This window comes from Thalassophryne amazonica, chromosome 20, assembly GCF_902500255.1.
Source record: "Thalassophryne amazonica chromosome 20, fThaAma1.1, whole genome shotgun sequence".
Classification (NCBI taxonomy): Eukaryota; Metazoa; Chordata; class Actinopteri; order Batrachoidiformes; family Batrachoididae; genus Thalassophryne; species Thalassophryne amazonica.
Genome location: NC_047122.1, coordinates 38,067,377 through 38,082,469, shown reverse-complemented (window position 1 = coordinate 38,082,469; position 15,093 = coordinate 38,067,377). Strand labels below are relative to the sequence as shown.

General features: G+C 41.2%; 1 protein-coding gene across 1 annotated transcript in view; it reads right to left on the bottom strand.

Annotated features, from left to right (window-relative positions):
• Positions 1 to 15,093, bottom strand: part of kmt2ba (lysine (K)-specific methyltransferase 2Ba) — a 64,245-nt gene that overhangs the window by 15,420 nt on the left and 33,732 nt on the right. Inside the window, exons 11-19 of the mRNA XM_034160391.1 lie at positions 14,269 to 14,382; positions 13,923 to 14,069; positions 13,571 to 13,663; positions 12,249 to 12,366; positions 10,403 to 10,516; positions 6,461 to 6,651; positions 6,089 to 6,187; positions 5,122 to 5,232; positions 4,833 to 4,909 (exon numbers count right to left, since the gene is read on the bottom strand). Of these exons, the coding sequence (XP_034016282.1) occupies positions 4,833 to 4,909; positions 5,122 to 5,232; positions 6,089 to 6,187; positions 6,461 to 6,651; positions 10,403 to 10,516; positions 12,249 to 12,366; positions 13,571 to 13,663; positions 13,923 to 14,069; positions 14,269 to 14,382 (1,064 nt within the window). The remainder of the gene's footprint in view (positions 1 to 4,832; positions 4,910 to 5,121; positions 5,233 to 6,088; positions 6,188 to 6,460; positions 6,652 to 10,402; positions 10,517 to 12,248; positions 12,367 to 13,570; positions 13,664 to 13,922; positions 14,070 to 14,268; positions 14,383 to 15,093) is intronic.

Genomic DNA, 15,093 nt, shown 5'->3' with positions numbered 1-15,093 from the left:
TATGGCCTGAAAGAAGTTTCTGTTGGAAGTATTTTAGACATAGGATTAGCAGGTTAGGTGAATTGGAAACTTTATCTTGATCTCAATGGGACTAACCTGGTTAAATAAAGAATAAATAAATTAAAGTGGGAGGGGGCAGTGTTGGCTTTTTACATACTTAAAAGACACTGGACTTGAGAGGATTTAGCACTGCTGTAACGGACTGATGCAGAAGGTGGCAGAAATAAGGATGTAGGCTACCATTAAACACCACAGAAGAAGAGAGGGTACGTTTGGTTTATATCACAGAAGCGCGTTTTGAGGTCGGAGCACATTTCTGCATTCAAAAAATGCCTCAAGAAACCACAAAAACAATGCATAAAAGTACTTATTTTACTCATATTTACTGTCAGTGTGGCTAAATCAATGGACTCTGACCCACTAATTGGGCAGCTAATCTCATTTCCACAACGGAGCGTGCACCAGGGTGCGTATGTTTAATATCACGGGACTGCGGATTTCTGCATTTATAAAATGCCAAAAACAAACAAACAAAAACCCCCTCCACAAAACTACATAGAAGTACTTTCTTTACTCATATTTCTTGTCAGTTTGGGTAAATAGTCGGACTAATCGCATTTCCTCAGCAGATGGTTTGTGAGACAAAAGCAAACGTGTTTTCGTCATGGCAAGTGGTCAGAACTATCGCCGACCACCAGCTAGCTCCGGTACAATGTGAACTGAATAACGAATAATTTACAGATTCTTAATTATACCCATCATACTTGCAATCACTGATCTAAATTAAATACTTTTGTGAACGTGACATTAACATTATCTGTTGGGTCAACTTGGCAGGCTCGATGCATACAGTGGATGTTTTCAGCTCAGGTGCTGTAGCATAGAAGAAGTGCTGTTATGGAAAGCTAATTTCGTGTTGCAGTACACACATTGTACTGTGTTTTGCTTTGGGTTTAATTGATAATGGTCCATGGGTTAGCCTCGAGACAGAGAATTTTGCCTCGAAGCATTTTAGTAATAGAATTACTCGAATTATTCAAGGAATCATTTCAGCCCTACTTTAAAGTACCGGTACTCTTTAAGGGGCTTTCACAGTGGCGTATTCATAGAGCTGCTCATTACAGCGTATCATCTACGCTGTAATGAGCAGCTCTCTGCCCACTTCACGAGTTTTTTCTCAATAAGAAGCAGTATGTTGAGGGCTACGTGCGTAGGACGGAAGAAATTAAACCTGTTTAATTTTCTTCGGTGTACAGCACAGCATGGAGCCTTCATGTGAGTACATGCAGCGCTGTGCTACCATCCGCTATTGTGAGCCCGCCCACTCTTCAACACGGTACTGTTCGCCACTTCACATCTCCCTGTTGTTCTTCTGGAGCTATAAATACTGCATGATCGTTGCTTCACTTTATCATACAGGACTCATTATATGAGGACTGTTTCACTGTGTCGCATCGTTTCATAAAAGCGGTCTCTCTCTGTCACAGAGAGCGGTTTTATTTTGAGGAGTCCGAGTCTCCTTAAAATAAAACCACTCTCTCTCCTCTATCAGACTCCTTAAACTAAAATAAAATAAAAGCGCTCTCTCTTGCGCGTGCGCTCTCCCTCCCCCCCGCCCTCTCTCTCTCTGTCTGTGGGTCTAATCAGAGCTGTGACTATTTAAAATAAACGCGCACTCGCTGCATGCCCGTGTGCTCAAACGCCCTGATCAATCAGTCTGATCAAAGCTGAAAAGAGCTGTGACTCTAAAATAAACTTGCACTCGCTGCATAAAATAAATAATAATAATAATAATGTTAAATGACTCTGTTTTTGAGCCGCACCACACCATGCAGTAGAGAACAGAGCACACTTCCACAGAGGCAGAAAATAGCACTGAAACTGGTGCGGCATGGCACATGCGACTGTGTGCACACATTAAAACGCAAACACACGCAGCTGCACGTATGAACAAACACTGTTAAAGGCCGAGTACGCGCGTATTTAAATGAAACAACGCTGCAATAAGCAGCTCTACGAATACGCCACTGTGTGCACACATTAAAACGCGAACACACGCAGCTGCAAGTATGAACAAACACTGTTAAAGGCCAAGTACGCGCGTATTTCGGGCGTATTTAAATTAAACAACGCTGCAATGAGCAGCTCTACGAATACACCACTGTGAAAACCCCTTTAGGGATGAGCGAGTACACCACTATCTGTATCTGTACTTGGAGTGGGTGGGGGCTAAACTGGAAATGGGTGGGGCTTAAATTGGTACATTATTTAAAAGTAGACCTGCATTGAAATAAATGCAGTCAGATCTTTGGACCAAAAAATGACGTATTTACACATAAGATCCTTCTGAATGTAGTAAAGTAAATCTGCAAGCCCAGATCTGTCATGCAACGGAGAAATCTTTGTTTAAAAATGACAAATTTACAGCTAAAATTTAGCCCTCCGCAAAACTGTCATCACATCCGGGACGCTACCGAGACGTCACAGAGAAGACCCTATCCCAGCATGCATTGCGCACGCCAACTGTAATTTGTGGATTTACGTCAGTTTGCATGTGCACCTTTTTCTTGTCTTATACGGAAGGATCTACTTTTTTAAAACTTCATATTGTCTTGTGGCATGTTTGGTGAGTACACATTTCTTTTATTTGTGCTTGAAAGTTATTTTGGGGGACTTTTTCATACGCCCGTTTGAGTGGTGTCGCATTGAAAATCTGTCTTTCGCCTCCTGTGTTACCGTCGCGGGGTACGGAGGCGGGACCCGCAAAGAATCCAAGTAATTAAAAAGATATACGGCCATGGAGCTCTGCGGCTCCGATTACCGAGCCGTACGGCGCTGCGGATTTTGCCGCAAGAAGTCTGTCCTTGCGAGCAACAGGTGTCACCGGCCACTTCGCATTAAAACAGCGAGCGTAGTCTCTGGACTTGCTGCCAAGTTGGCTGCACCTCCATTCAGTAGACAGGGAGGTGGTGCCGGCTGCACAGCAGACACGGGGGCGGTGTGAGTGGCCCGCTGTGGCGTTTACCGAGCCTGCCGACTCAGTAAGTGCATCGGAGGCAGAGAGCGAGGCGTTGGGGAAGGATGTCGCTGCTGATCTGAGCATGCAGAGCTGTATCTCACATTCATTGCTGCTTACTTTTAGATGTTGAAACCAGGATGTATATAACAGTAACATTACTAACAGATAAAATCAATTTCAATGTGGGATTGGACTGAAGGCGCGAGTGCTCCGTCTTCTCCCCGACGTCATGGAAATGACCCGGATGTACAAACTGTTTTCATGGAGGGCTAAATTTTAGCTGCAAGTTTGTCATTTTTAAACGAAGATTTCTCCGCTGAATTACAAATTTGGGCTTGCAGATTTACTTTACTGCATTCATAAGGGTCTTATAAATACATATCAGCTATTTCTTTCTGAGATCTGACCACATTTATTTCAATGCAGGTCTACTTTAAGCCTGAAATTGATATGGATTGATCAGAAGTTGCTATATTTGTTTATTTGAAAACTATTTACAGAACAGCCTCAAAATTGAGATTCAAATCAATGTTTTTGATCACAAAAGTAAGAGAACTATTTACAGAACAAGTTTTCTATGAACTCAGAACATGGATATTCTTAAGTGTGTGAATGAATATTTACAGAACAGCCTCAGAATTGAGATTCAATGTTTTTGATCACATCAGTAAAAGAACTATTTACAGAACAAGTTTTTTTTTTATAAACTCAGAACATGAATATTCTTAAGTGTATAAATGAATAACAGAACAGCCTTAGAACTGAGATTCAATGTAGTAGGAAATTATGAATTACTAAGTATGCATGAACAAGAGAGTCATACGCAACACAACTTTCTTTTTTAAATTTTATGATCAAACTGTGATTTTTTTTTTCTCAATTATTTATTTTTACTACCTAATGTTCTTGGCATGTTGATTAAGGGGTGTGTGTGTGTGTGTGTGTGCAAGTGTGTGTGACTGAGTGACTGTGTGAGAAGGAGAGAGGTTGTTCGACTGACCAATTTATTTTTATGAACTACAGTGAGAAAGTGCCAGATACTGCATGCAGTCATATATAATACAAATATTAATATAGGCTACTTTGTGTTTAAGTGGTCTGTAAGAATGTTTATTTTTTAATGATCTGTGTGAACTTGGTGATTCATGCAAACATCCATTGATGGCAAACAGGGAAGTAATATGTCAGCCTTGTCCACTGTATTCTTCTCAAAAGCACCGCGTTCAGTACAAGCAAAGATTTCCAAGTGACTATATCACCAGCCAAAGTAAAAGCAAGCATACGGTAAAAAAAACAAAAAAAAAAAAACACACCGGAGTAGAGGCAGTGACTGATGCGACACAAGCCATTTTTAGCTCTGTCTTGTCAAATGCGCCGCGTACGTTATGAAACAAGTTCACCAAGTAACTTTAAATATCTTACAAACTGACATAGAGGTGAGCTGAAGAAAACCTAAGGAGCACTGAAGACAGCAACTTGAGGTAGTCAAGCCAAGCACAGAGAGAGATCAGTCCCTGTCTGTGTGTGTGCGAGAGGCTGCAGAGACGTGTCTGTGTAGGGAGGGGCGGGCGCTGTGTGTGACTGGCCAATCACAGAGTATGAAGACAGTCAGTTACCCAATGAGGATTTTCCTTCAGCACGAGCACAGATAGACGAGTTTTACTTGTATCGTGCTCATACTCATCAAAAATGCTTTATCCATACCGGATACTCCTCTGAAAGGAGTGTCCAGCTCAACCCTACTCTTTATCCTATTACTTTGTTCATCATATTCATTTCATGAACTAATCTATGGGTGCAGACTTAAATTTACCTTGGGAATTCCTCAGAGAATGAGTTCAAGTTTCTCAGATAATGTCCAGGAAGCCAAGAGAAAACCTGCTTCATTAACTGTCACAAATGAGAAAAAGGGGAAAAATAAAGTTTATGGAGGACAATTCAAACTAATTTAACACACCCTTTTGAATCAGATACTGAAACCAGAAAATGTTTCCAGAATCACAAAAAGAACAAGGTAATAAAATTATTTACACTAGAAGTAAATAAAAATTGGCCATCAAAAATACATTAAAATAGTGAGACCACAGAGACAAAAAGTTTACTTTGTCATAGTGTTCTATGGCCTGAGAGGTCAGCTGTTGATCCTGAGGAAGAAATTCCTCTTCCTTCAGCCACTTCTTCATCAAGGCAACAACATCTGCATGGAAAGCACTCTGAGCAGGAGGGAAGACAACAGAGGCCAATATTTCAATTAGGAAAACTTTGCAAGTACTTCAAATCATCATATACATTTAGGTTCATCTGAAGTGAACATTGTAATGGTATGAATGGAGCATCACACAGTAGACACAGTCGTGGTTCTTCAACCTGGTCCTTAGGAACCTCTGCACTGCAGATTTTCCAACTCTACATTTCTAATTGCTAAATGGACTAGCATCTATATTATTTGATCCAGATGCTCAAAAGCACATCGCAATGATGCCTCATTGCAATGTGCTTTTCACCAGTTCTCTCTCTCTCTCTCTCTCTCTCTCACACACACACACACACCAGGGTGCTCATGCAATTCATTTGACTACACACTGGGAGCAAACTGGGGATTACGAAGGTTGCTCAGGGGAGTCGTAGTGATTTTCCTGAAATTGAATTGAGTCACTTGTGTTCAGAAAATCAAAAGCTGAGAGACCCCACACTTAGGCAGTCAGCTGTGGGCAATGCAGTGAGAGATGGAAAATGTGCAGAGCATGGATACCTGTCGATGAAGACTGAGAAACACTGCAGTAGACACTGTATTACGTTTACAGGTAGCGTGTTTTTTGTAGATGCAAAAGAACAAAAACAGAAACAGGTAAAAACTAATCGTTGCGCTGGTAAGTGTAGGGCAGGTACAGCAAAAATGTAGAGAAGAGGGTGGCTGGAAAGGTTAGCCCTTTCTGCCAGATGCCGACATTAAATCACCAACTGCTCAAGGTCTGTATGTGCACTAGCATGTACAACACTTGTAATACAGTGTTATTTCCATCAGATCCAGCAAAACATTTTGCATATTATTAAGAGAAATAAACTCACCACTGAGGTGTAACAGCACTCTTTGAATTTCTTGTGCAATGACTGCAGATCACAGATGGGTTGCTCACCAACTGGTTCTGTGTTGCTCACTTCCTGACACTGAAAGACAAAAGCACTAATAGTTAAACAAATATTACAAAAACAAGCCGAATTATTAATTCAAATGAGTATCATAACTAAAGATGGAAAAATGAATTCTGGACTGCTGGGATAATCTCCAGCTCCACTACGAGCCTTAACTGGAATAAGCAGCTACTGAAAATGAATGAATGAATTTTGGAATGGGTGGGAGATACACTTTATGGAAATCTATAAAACTTCAAACAAAGCACCCAAGACTTGTTGTCTAGCGCAGGACTGGAGGTAACTTACTCTTTTACAAATGACGAGGTGTTGAGTGACACTGGAGGACATCAACTCATTATGGACCTCTTCCAGCCTGGCAATCAGCATGCTTTCCAATGCCTTCTTCCAAGCACCATGGGCAGGCTGATGCTGGCTGCAGGGGGAACAGGTAAACACCACTCCTTCTGGGTGACTGGACAGCAGCGAAAACAGCTCCTCTAAACAAACCATAAACAATAGTCTTGTCACCTACAGTGCTGTGACTGGGAATGAGAGCACTAAAATTAAAGAATCTTAAAAATTCTGTGGAGAATTCTGTTTTAGGACTGCATTCTTCAATGTTCTACATTGAGATAAAGAGTTTGCCTTTGTATGTGCAGGGAGGAAAAAAGGGGGGAAACCCCCCAAACAAACTGAAATTAGCACAATGTGCTGTAAGCAACAATAAAGCTGTTGTGAAAACAATAATTCAGTGGCTTTGTATATATCACAGTAAGAAACAGCTATACTGACTCAATAAAATCTCTGAAACTCATTCAACTGATTGAGTTGGATATACCAAATGAAATGCCTAAAAATTTTACCGTTAAAGCCTGGTTCACACGACAGGATTTTAAAATTATCTTTAGGTTTCCAAAACCTGAGAGACCACACACGTGAAGATAAAAAAAACCATAGCTCTAATAGGTTTGGTCGTACAGTGCGTGGTGTTCAGCCACACGGTAAGGACAATAACACCACACACGAACAGATTTCACACAAGAACATTCACAGCTCAGACAGGAAATCTCGCAAAATCTCTCGAGATTAAATGTAACTTCAGAGTAAACAGACATACAGACAGACAACGGACATAGTTAGTGGACTATTTGAAACAGAGGGGAAAAACGATACAAAAAGAAAAGGCATTCTTTAAAGGAGTGGAGACAGCGTGACCATCGCACTTTCTGGTAAGTCAGAACAGCTGTTTTGATTTTATTTTCCGCTCCGTACGTCCGTCACCTCGCTTTCTGATTGGCTGTAGGTCACATTTTCATTATAAACTAATGAGTTATTTTCATTAGTTACTTCATCCAAACCATCAACATGTTTATTAGACCCCATTCCTACCAGGCTGCTCAAGGAAGCCCTACCATTATTTAATGCTTCGATCTTAAATATGATCAATCTATCTTTGTTAGTTGGCTATGTACCACAGGCTTTTAAGGTGGCAGTAATTAAACCATTACTTAAAAAGCCATCACTTGACCCAGCTATCTTAGCTAATTATAGGCCAATCTCCAACCTTCCTTTTCTCTCAAAAATTCTTGAAAGGGTAGTTGTAAAACAGCTAACTGATCATCTGCAGAGGAATGGTCTATTTGAAGAGTTTCAGTCAGGTTTTAGAATTCATCATAGTACAGAAACAGCATTAGTGAAGGTTGCAAATGATCTTCTTATGGCCTCGGACAGTGGACTCATCTCTGTGCTTCTTCTGTTAGACCTCAGTGCTGCTTTTGATACTGTTGACCATAAAATTTTATTACAGAGATTAGAGCATGCCATAGGTATTAAAGGCACTGCGCTGCGGTGGTTTGAATCATATTTGTCTAATAGATTACAATTTGTTCATGTAAATGGGGAATCTTCTTCACAGACTAAAGTTAATTATGGAGTTCCACAAGGTTCTGTGCTAGGACCAATTTTATTCACTTTATACATGCTTCCCTTAGGCAGTATTATTAGACGGTATTGCTTAAATTTTCATTGTTACGCAGATGATACCCAGCTTTATCTATCCATGAAGCCAGAGGACGCACACCAATTAGCTAAACTGCAGGATTGTCTTACAGACATAAAGACATGGATGACCTCTAATTTCCTGCTTTTAAACTCATAAAACTGAAGTTATTGTGGTGTCTAACCAGATCCTTACTCTGGATGGCATTACCCTGACCTCTACTAATACTGTGAGAAATCTTGGAGTCATTTTTGATCAGGATATGTCATTCAAAGCGCATATTAAACAAATATGTAGGACTGCTTTTTTGCATTTACGCAATATCTCTAAAATTAGAAAGGTCTTGTCTCAGAGTGATGCTGAAAAACTAATTCATGCATTTATTTCCTCTAGGCTGGACTATTGTAATTCATTATTATCAGGTTGTCCTAAAAGTTCCCTAAAAAGCCTTCAGTTAATTCAAAATGCTGCAGCTAGAGTACTAACGGGGACTAGAAGGAGAGAGCATATCTCACCCATATTGGCCTCTCTTCATTAGCTTCCTGTTAATTCTAGAATAGAATTTAAAATTCTTCTTCTTACTTATAAGGTTTTGAATAATCAGGTCCCATCTTATCTTAGGGACCTCGTAGTACCATATCACCCCAATAGAGCGCTTCGCTCTCAGACTGCAGGCTTACTTGTAGTTCCTAGGGTTTGTAAGAGTAGAATGGGAGGCAGAGCCTTTAGCTTTCAGGCTCCTCTCCTGTGGAACCAGCTCCCAATTCAGATCAGGGAGACAGACACCCTCTCTACTTTTAAGATTAGGCTTAAAACCTTCCTTTTTGCTAAAGCTTATAGTTAGGGCTGGATCAGGTGACCCTGAACATCCCTTAGTTATGCTGCTATAGACGTAGACTGCTGGGGGGTTCCCATGATGCATTGTTTCTTTCTCTTTTTGCTCTGTATGCACCACTCTGCATTTAATCATTAGTGATCGATCTCTGCTCCCCTCCACAGCATGTCTTTTTCCTGGTTCTCTCCCTCAGCCCCAACCAGTCCCAGCAGAAGACTGCCCCTCCCTGAGCCTGGTTCTGCTGGAGGTTTCTTCCTGTTAAAAGGGAGTTTTTCCTTCCCACTGTAGCCAAGTGCTGGCTCACAGGGGGTCGTTTTGACCGTTGGGGTTTTACATAATTATTGTATGGCCTTGCCTTACAATATAAGGCGCCTTGGGGCAACTGTTTGTTGTGATTTGGCGCTATATAAAAAAAATTGATTGATTGATTCAGCAGGCTGAGTGCTCGTTTTGGCGGAATGGCACAACACACGCTGCGATACGCTGTTGAATATCCCCGATTTGTGATCGGAGCGCTCCTGACGTCCTTCCGAGCAGATCAGAGTGCTCTTACCACACCACACACGGCAGGAATATCTGATAAGATTATCTTTAGTGTCATCATGATTGTTGGGGTGTCCTTCTTCCCCTTCCGACAGAAGGGGAATTATCCTGCCGCGTGAACCAGGCCTAAGATAAAATCAACTTTACATTTATTATTTGAGTTTATTTCATTGAAACAAATTATCGTTTGCTTAAATTCAATTTTTTGATATATACTTAATTTGTTTGGTAAATTTCATTTACAATGTTTGGATAGGACTAATGTACTTAATATTTTTCCTTAGATTTACCAAAATCATCAGGCATATTTAAATGATTTCACAACTTTCTAATTTACTCAATATTTTAAGTGTAAAAATGTTTCACAAAAAATTGAGTAGAACAGTCACAGTTTTTAGACATTACAGCACAGACTAAAAAAATTGAAAATTCGTATCACCCTTTATCTTTAAATCCAAATTATTTTGGGTGAACTATCCTGTGATTTTATAGGAAGATGAAACATATTGCTTAATATATTACTCACTGATCATTGTCATATCTACTCAATCATGGACAGAGATGTACGACTGAAAAGTAATCAAATTTTTTTAAACTGGACTTGAAATTATTTTTTAACAGTCTGCCATTTTCTTGATTATACTATTTAAAAATAAATGAGAAAAATCAAAATCTGAATGGTTTTCTCTGTGTGTGTGCCGGGAGGGGGGCTGCCGCATTTGAAAACTGGTTAATACTTTTGTTCAGTAGCACAGATGACATGAACTTCTCTTACTTCGACCTTGGTGTATAGTTGCAATGAATAATAAGAGAGTGAGAGGCTGAGAGAGGAAACCTGTGATGAAATTTAAGAATAATGAGAGCCACTCACGTGAGAGTCCTTCACATGTAGAATGAACCAAGTGGTGACATTCTGAACACTGAACCATTTGGGTGTGCTGACTGGTGTTTTCATAGCATTTGTGGCAGATGGTGCAGAAGTTACCTATGTCAAAAACAAAAGTTTAAATGTGAGCCACAACAGTCATTTCTTAAAACATATGGCTGTGAAGGCAAGCAAAGCCATCTGCACTTGTCCGGTTAAACAAACCCTCAATTAATAAAAGAAATTGTGGCATCGATAAGGTCCCCGTCACACATAGTGCAAACTGAGTCGCTACTCCTTCACACTGAAAGCTGAGGTGGTTCAAGCATGTGGTAAGGATGCCTCCTGAGTGCCTCCCTAGGGAGGTGTTCCAGGCACGTCCATCTGGGAGGAGACCCCGGGGAAGACCCAGGACTAGGTGGAGAGATTATTATCTCCACACTGGCCTGGGAACGCCTCGGGATCCCCCAGTCAGATGTGGTCAATGTGGCCCGGGAAAGGGAAGTCTGGGGTCCCCTGCTGGAGCTGTTGCCCCCGCGACCCAAACCCGGAAAAGCGGTTGAAGATGAGTGTGTGTGCGTGAAGCAGGAATCGTATGCAAAATGTGTAGAATCGTAGCTGCTTCTACCGGCTCGTACACCTGTTGCTACAACTATTTGCATACACCAGCGGCTGAAAGACAGAGGGGGCGCTGTGTGAGCCCATCAAACCCTCTCGCGGCAGGTGTTGGCCAAATTCCAACTGACACGTACAAACATCCAACACCGCTCGCATGGCACTTACAAAATGTGTGGCAATTCATACTATTAACACGAAAACAGTTTGCAGACAATCACTGTCGAGCTGGATGTAAAATTTGTGTAAGTACCCCGTGACTGTGAAGTTGCGGAGTACACGTGGCATGCCAGAGCGTCAGCTCCCCCAACGACACATGCGCGTGTGTTTCGCGCGCTCCCCCCACCAACACAGCTGTCCGTGTGGTTCACACCCCCGCAGGAGAGGCATCTCTCATCTGATCACAGAGTGACTTCTTGGTCTGTGCGCTGACAGGACAGGGGGCATGGCTGGCTGCCCACAGCTATTGAGACATCTCCGATCCTGGACATCACAGCTGCAGCACACGTCCCGTGCTTTGACAGACACATGCATGTGTGTGCTCTTGTGCTGAAATACATAAAAACATATATCGCTTTTGTGATGGGAGGGGAAACAGACTGTCAGTCCATCTGGACATGCAGCAGGCAATCTGAATGTGACATCTGTGAGGACACGCTTGTAGGGCCGCAAGGGGCACACCGCAGGACCAGGACAAAACAACAGTGCGACAAATACACCAGAAAATACATTTATCTGCTTGTTGATTTTAGCTATTTCACGCTTCTGTTACAGGACAGTGATTGTAGCGCAGTGGTAAAGTTTCCGTCTGGTAATCAGAATGTGCAGGTTTGAATCTCGCATCATTTTTTTTTTTTTTTTATTTAACTGTGGGCTTCTGTATTGCGTCCCCTTTTATGTATTATTTATATCAACCCAGTGATATTCACTAATTATACAGCTGGTTTTAATTTATTTTTTCCTCCACATCAGCGGCGTTATGTGGTGCACCTCATCCCATGGAACACAGTGCAAGCTGCTGCAGCTGCTCGCACTGTGTTCCTGCTCGAAAGACACCGTCGTGTGCACAAACCGTTGCACCAGCATTGTGCACGCCTGCCCGCTGGCGCGATGTTTCGTGGTGCGCTCATACATGCTCTACTGCCGTGAGTCACCGAGTTGTATGTATTCGCACTATGTGTGAAGGGGCCCAAACCAATGGACCACTTTTTTTTCTTAATCTGAGCCCAGGTCTAACCATTTTTGTAGAGGGAAGTGCAGTCAGGACAAAGATCATCTTCATGATTCCAGGCTAAGTCCCAGGTCTTTCCCGGTGTCACTCCACAACTTCTACACCGAATGCATGTCATGCACACCTACATAAACACAAGAATGCCTCAAGTCATATAAAGCCAAGGGTTTCCCAACACTTTTCCTTATGTTAAAAAAAATTTTAAACAAAGAGAACAAAAACCCGGAACTGGCTGAACTTTGGGAAACCTCCATGGATCTACAGTATTGAAGTTTAACTCCTGGCAGGTGGAGATGCTGTTTCAATCTTAGGGAAGGGTATTATCCCTACAGACTAGAAGGTCTTGTGTCTCACTCTGGACAGGAAAAGAGGATCACCTGAACTACAACATCTACAGAACTGTTACACCACCCTCTGTATCAGAAAAGGTGCTTCCAAACATTCTTCTTAACTGGAATCTGGAACAGTTACTTTCAGCTCAGTCTGGCATCACACCTAAGAAGTCAACCATCGACTGCAACCGTACTTGGCGAGTACTCACTGAATACAAGCACAAATACCAGAAGTGCTTCTTTGCAGCCTATGATGACTTACAAAGCATTTTTAACAGTGCGAGACATCCTGACAACTCACAGAATTTCCAACATATTGTTGCAAATCAAAGTCAAAGTCAGTCTATATAGAGCGGTACTGTGCGTGCTGTGCACAAAATAGATTAACCTTAATGTACTTGCAGTATGTGTAACCTGTTCAAATGCATTATGAAAGGAAAAAACATGGATAAGGACTCTATCGAGAGATACTCTATTAAATGACAATTCGAAATTGGTTAATATAAATAAACAAGATGTCCGCCAATCTGGATGTGAGTCACCTCCAAAATTCAGTGGAGTCTTCCATGCCATAATATCTATCTGTGGTGCAAATTTGGTGAGAATCCATGAAGTAGTTTTGAAGTAATCCTTCAAAGCCTATATAAAGTGAAATCTTGATCCAGAATCCGGAGCCGGATCACCTCACAAATTCAGCGGTCTTCCATGCCCTAATATCTATCTGTGGTGAAAATTTTGGCAAAATCCATGCAGCAGTTTTGATGTAATCCTGCTAGCAGACAGACAGACAAATAAATAAGTGCCAATGATTTTATTATGTCCTTGGCGGATGTAATAAATAAATAAAATAATCATAATCAGGGCATCCCTAGTATTTGAATAACGTGGTTGAAACTTTATTGAGTTACAGCCAAATCACATTTATGGCTCTTCCTATTTTGGATAGGTGGCAATTGTTTGGTGCTATTCCAAAGATATGATTTTTGAAGTTTTTACCCAGGGAATGTTGCAGGTCATAGGCTTAGGGTATGTTGGTCCCAAGCAGGAAGGATGGTAAGAGTTCTGGCATCTCCTGCACTGCAATACAGGCTAGAGTTTGAAGACAATAACAAAAAGGTATACATTATGAATTAAACTGAGGAGATTTGCTACATCTAACATTTCTGGCCCTCATTATTTCTTCTAAATTTTCACAGCTATGTAGACTATTACAACAAAACACAATTTGCAGAATATGGTACCTTAAACTACATAAAGAAATACATCTCCATATAGTGGTGAAGTTAAAAACAAGTATTTTGGTATACATTTTAAAAAGGACAGATGAAGTGGCTGCTCATTTCCTTACCTTTGTGGTCCTGCTTTTACGGCCGCATACGTGGCAGAATTTGCAACGTCTGCAGCACCAGTTTTCCTTGTTCTCCTCCTGGGGACATTCCTCAGGAGAGAGGCAGAAACTATGGAAAGGCTCACAGCAGATCTGGCAGTATATCATCTGAAGACAATGAAGAAAGAAGCCAGTGCACAACAAAAATTATTATTGCACACCATCAACCAATTCATAGTTACTCCATCATCGACCATTGCTAACATATTGAACAACAAAACTGCTGGTAGTACGACCAGAAAATGGAGTATCACTGTCAGATATGCTTTCCATGCCTGTCAGCCTATTCAGACATGGGCCACGTTACCTCATGTTGTCCTTTACTAGAGCAAAGCAGGCAGACAGGTTGGGGAGTTGTAGGGACGGATGAGAGGACACTAAGGCCACCCATGAGCCACACATTCTGGACAGCACAGTCCTCCTGAATGTAACAGCCAAAACATATCCTGCTTAAGTATTTTACAAAAATCGTAGTACGTTACATGCATGTCATTAAAGATAGTTGGTTTTCAAGCTCACAAAGTTGTTTTTGTAAGCAGTTGTGATGCATACATTTTTTCCCTCGAACCCTGTTGACTAGCATGTTTCAAATCTGAAGCACATTTGTGTATTTAAGTTCCTCAATAGTGGTATACGGGGTTAACCGATAATAAACCCACAGTAGAAATAACCAGAGACGCCCTTTTACTTTTTAATATTTATCGGACTATAAGTATTATTCGCATCTGTCCAAAAATGCGTCAGAGGCAAAAAAAAAAAAAAAAAAAAGCAGTTGCGATGCATACATTTTTCCCCTTGAACCCTGTTGACTAGCACGTTTCAAATCTGAAGCACATTTGTGTATTTAAGTTCCTCAATAGTGGTATACGGGGTTAACCGATAATAAACTCACAGTAGAAATAACCAGAGATGCCCTTTTACTTTTTAATATTTATCGGACTATAAGTATTATTCGCATCTGTCCAAAAATGCGTCAGAAGTAAAAAAAAAAAAAAAAACAGAACAGACAATCATGGGTGAGGTTAATGTGCAATGCAATTAAAAGTGTGACAGCTCTACACATTATTTATACTGGGAACGCTGCAGTAGCGAGCTGTACTTTCTCCTCCAGAGTGGGACTCATAGGACCTCA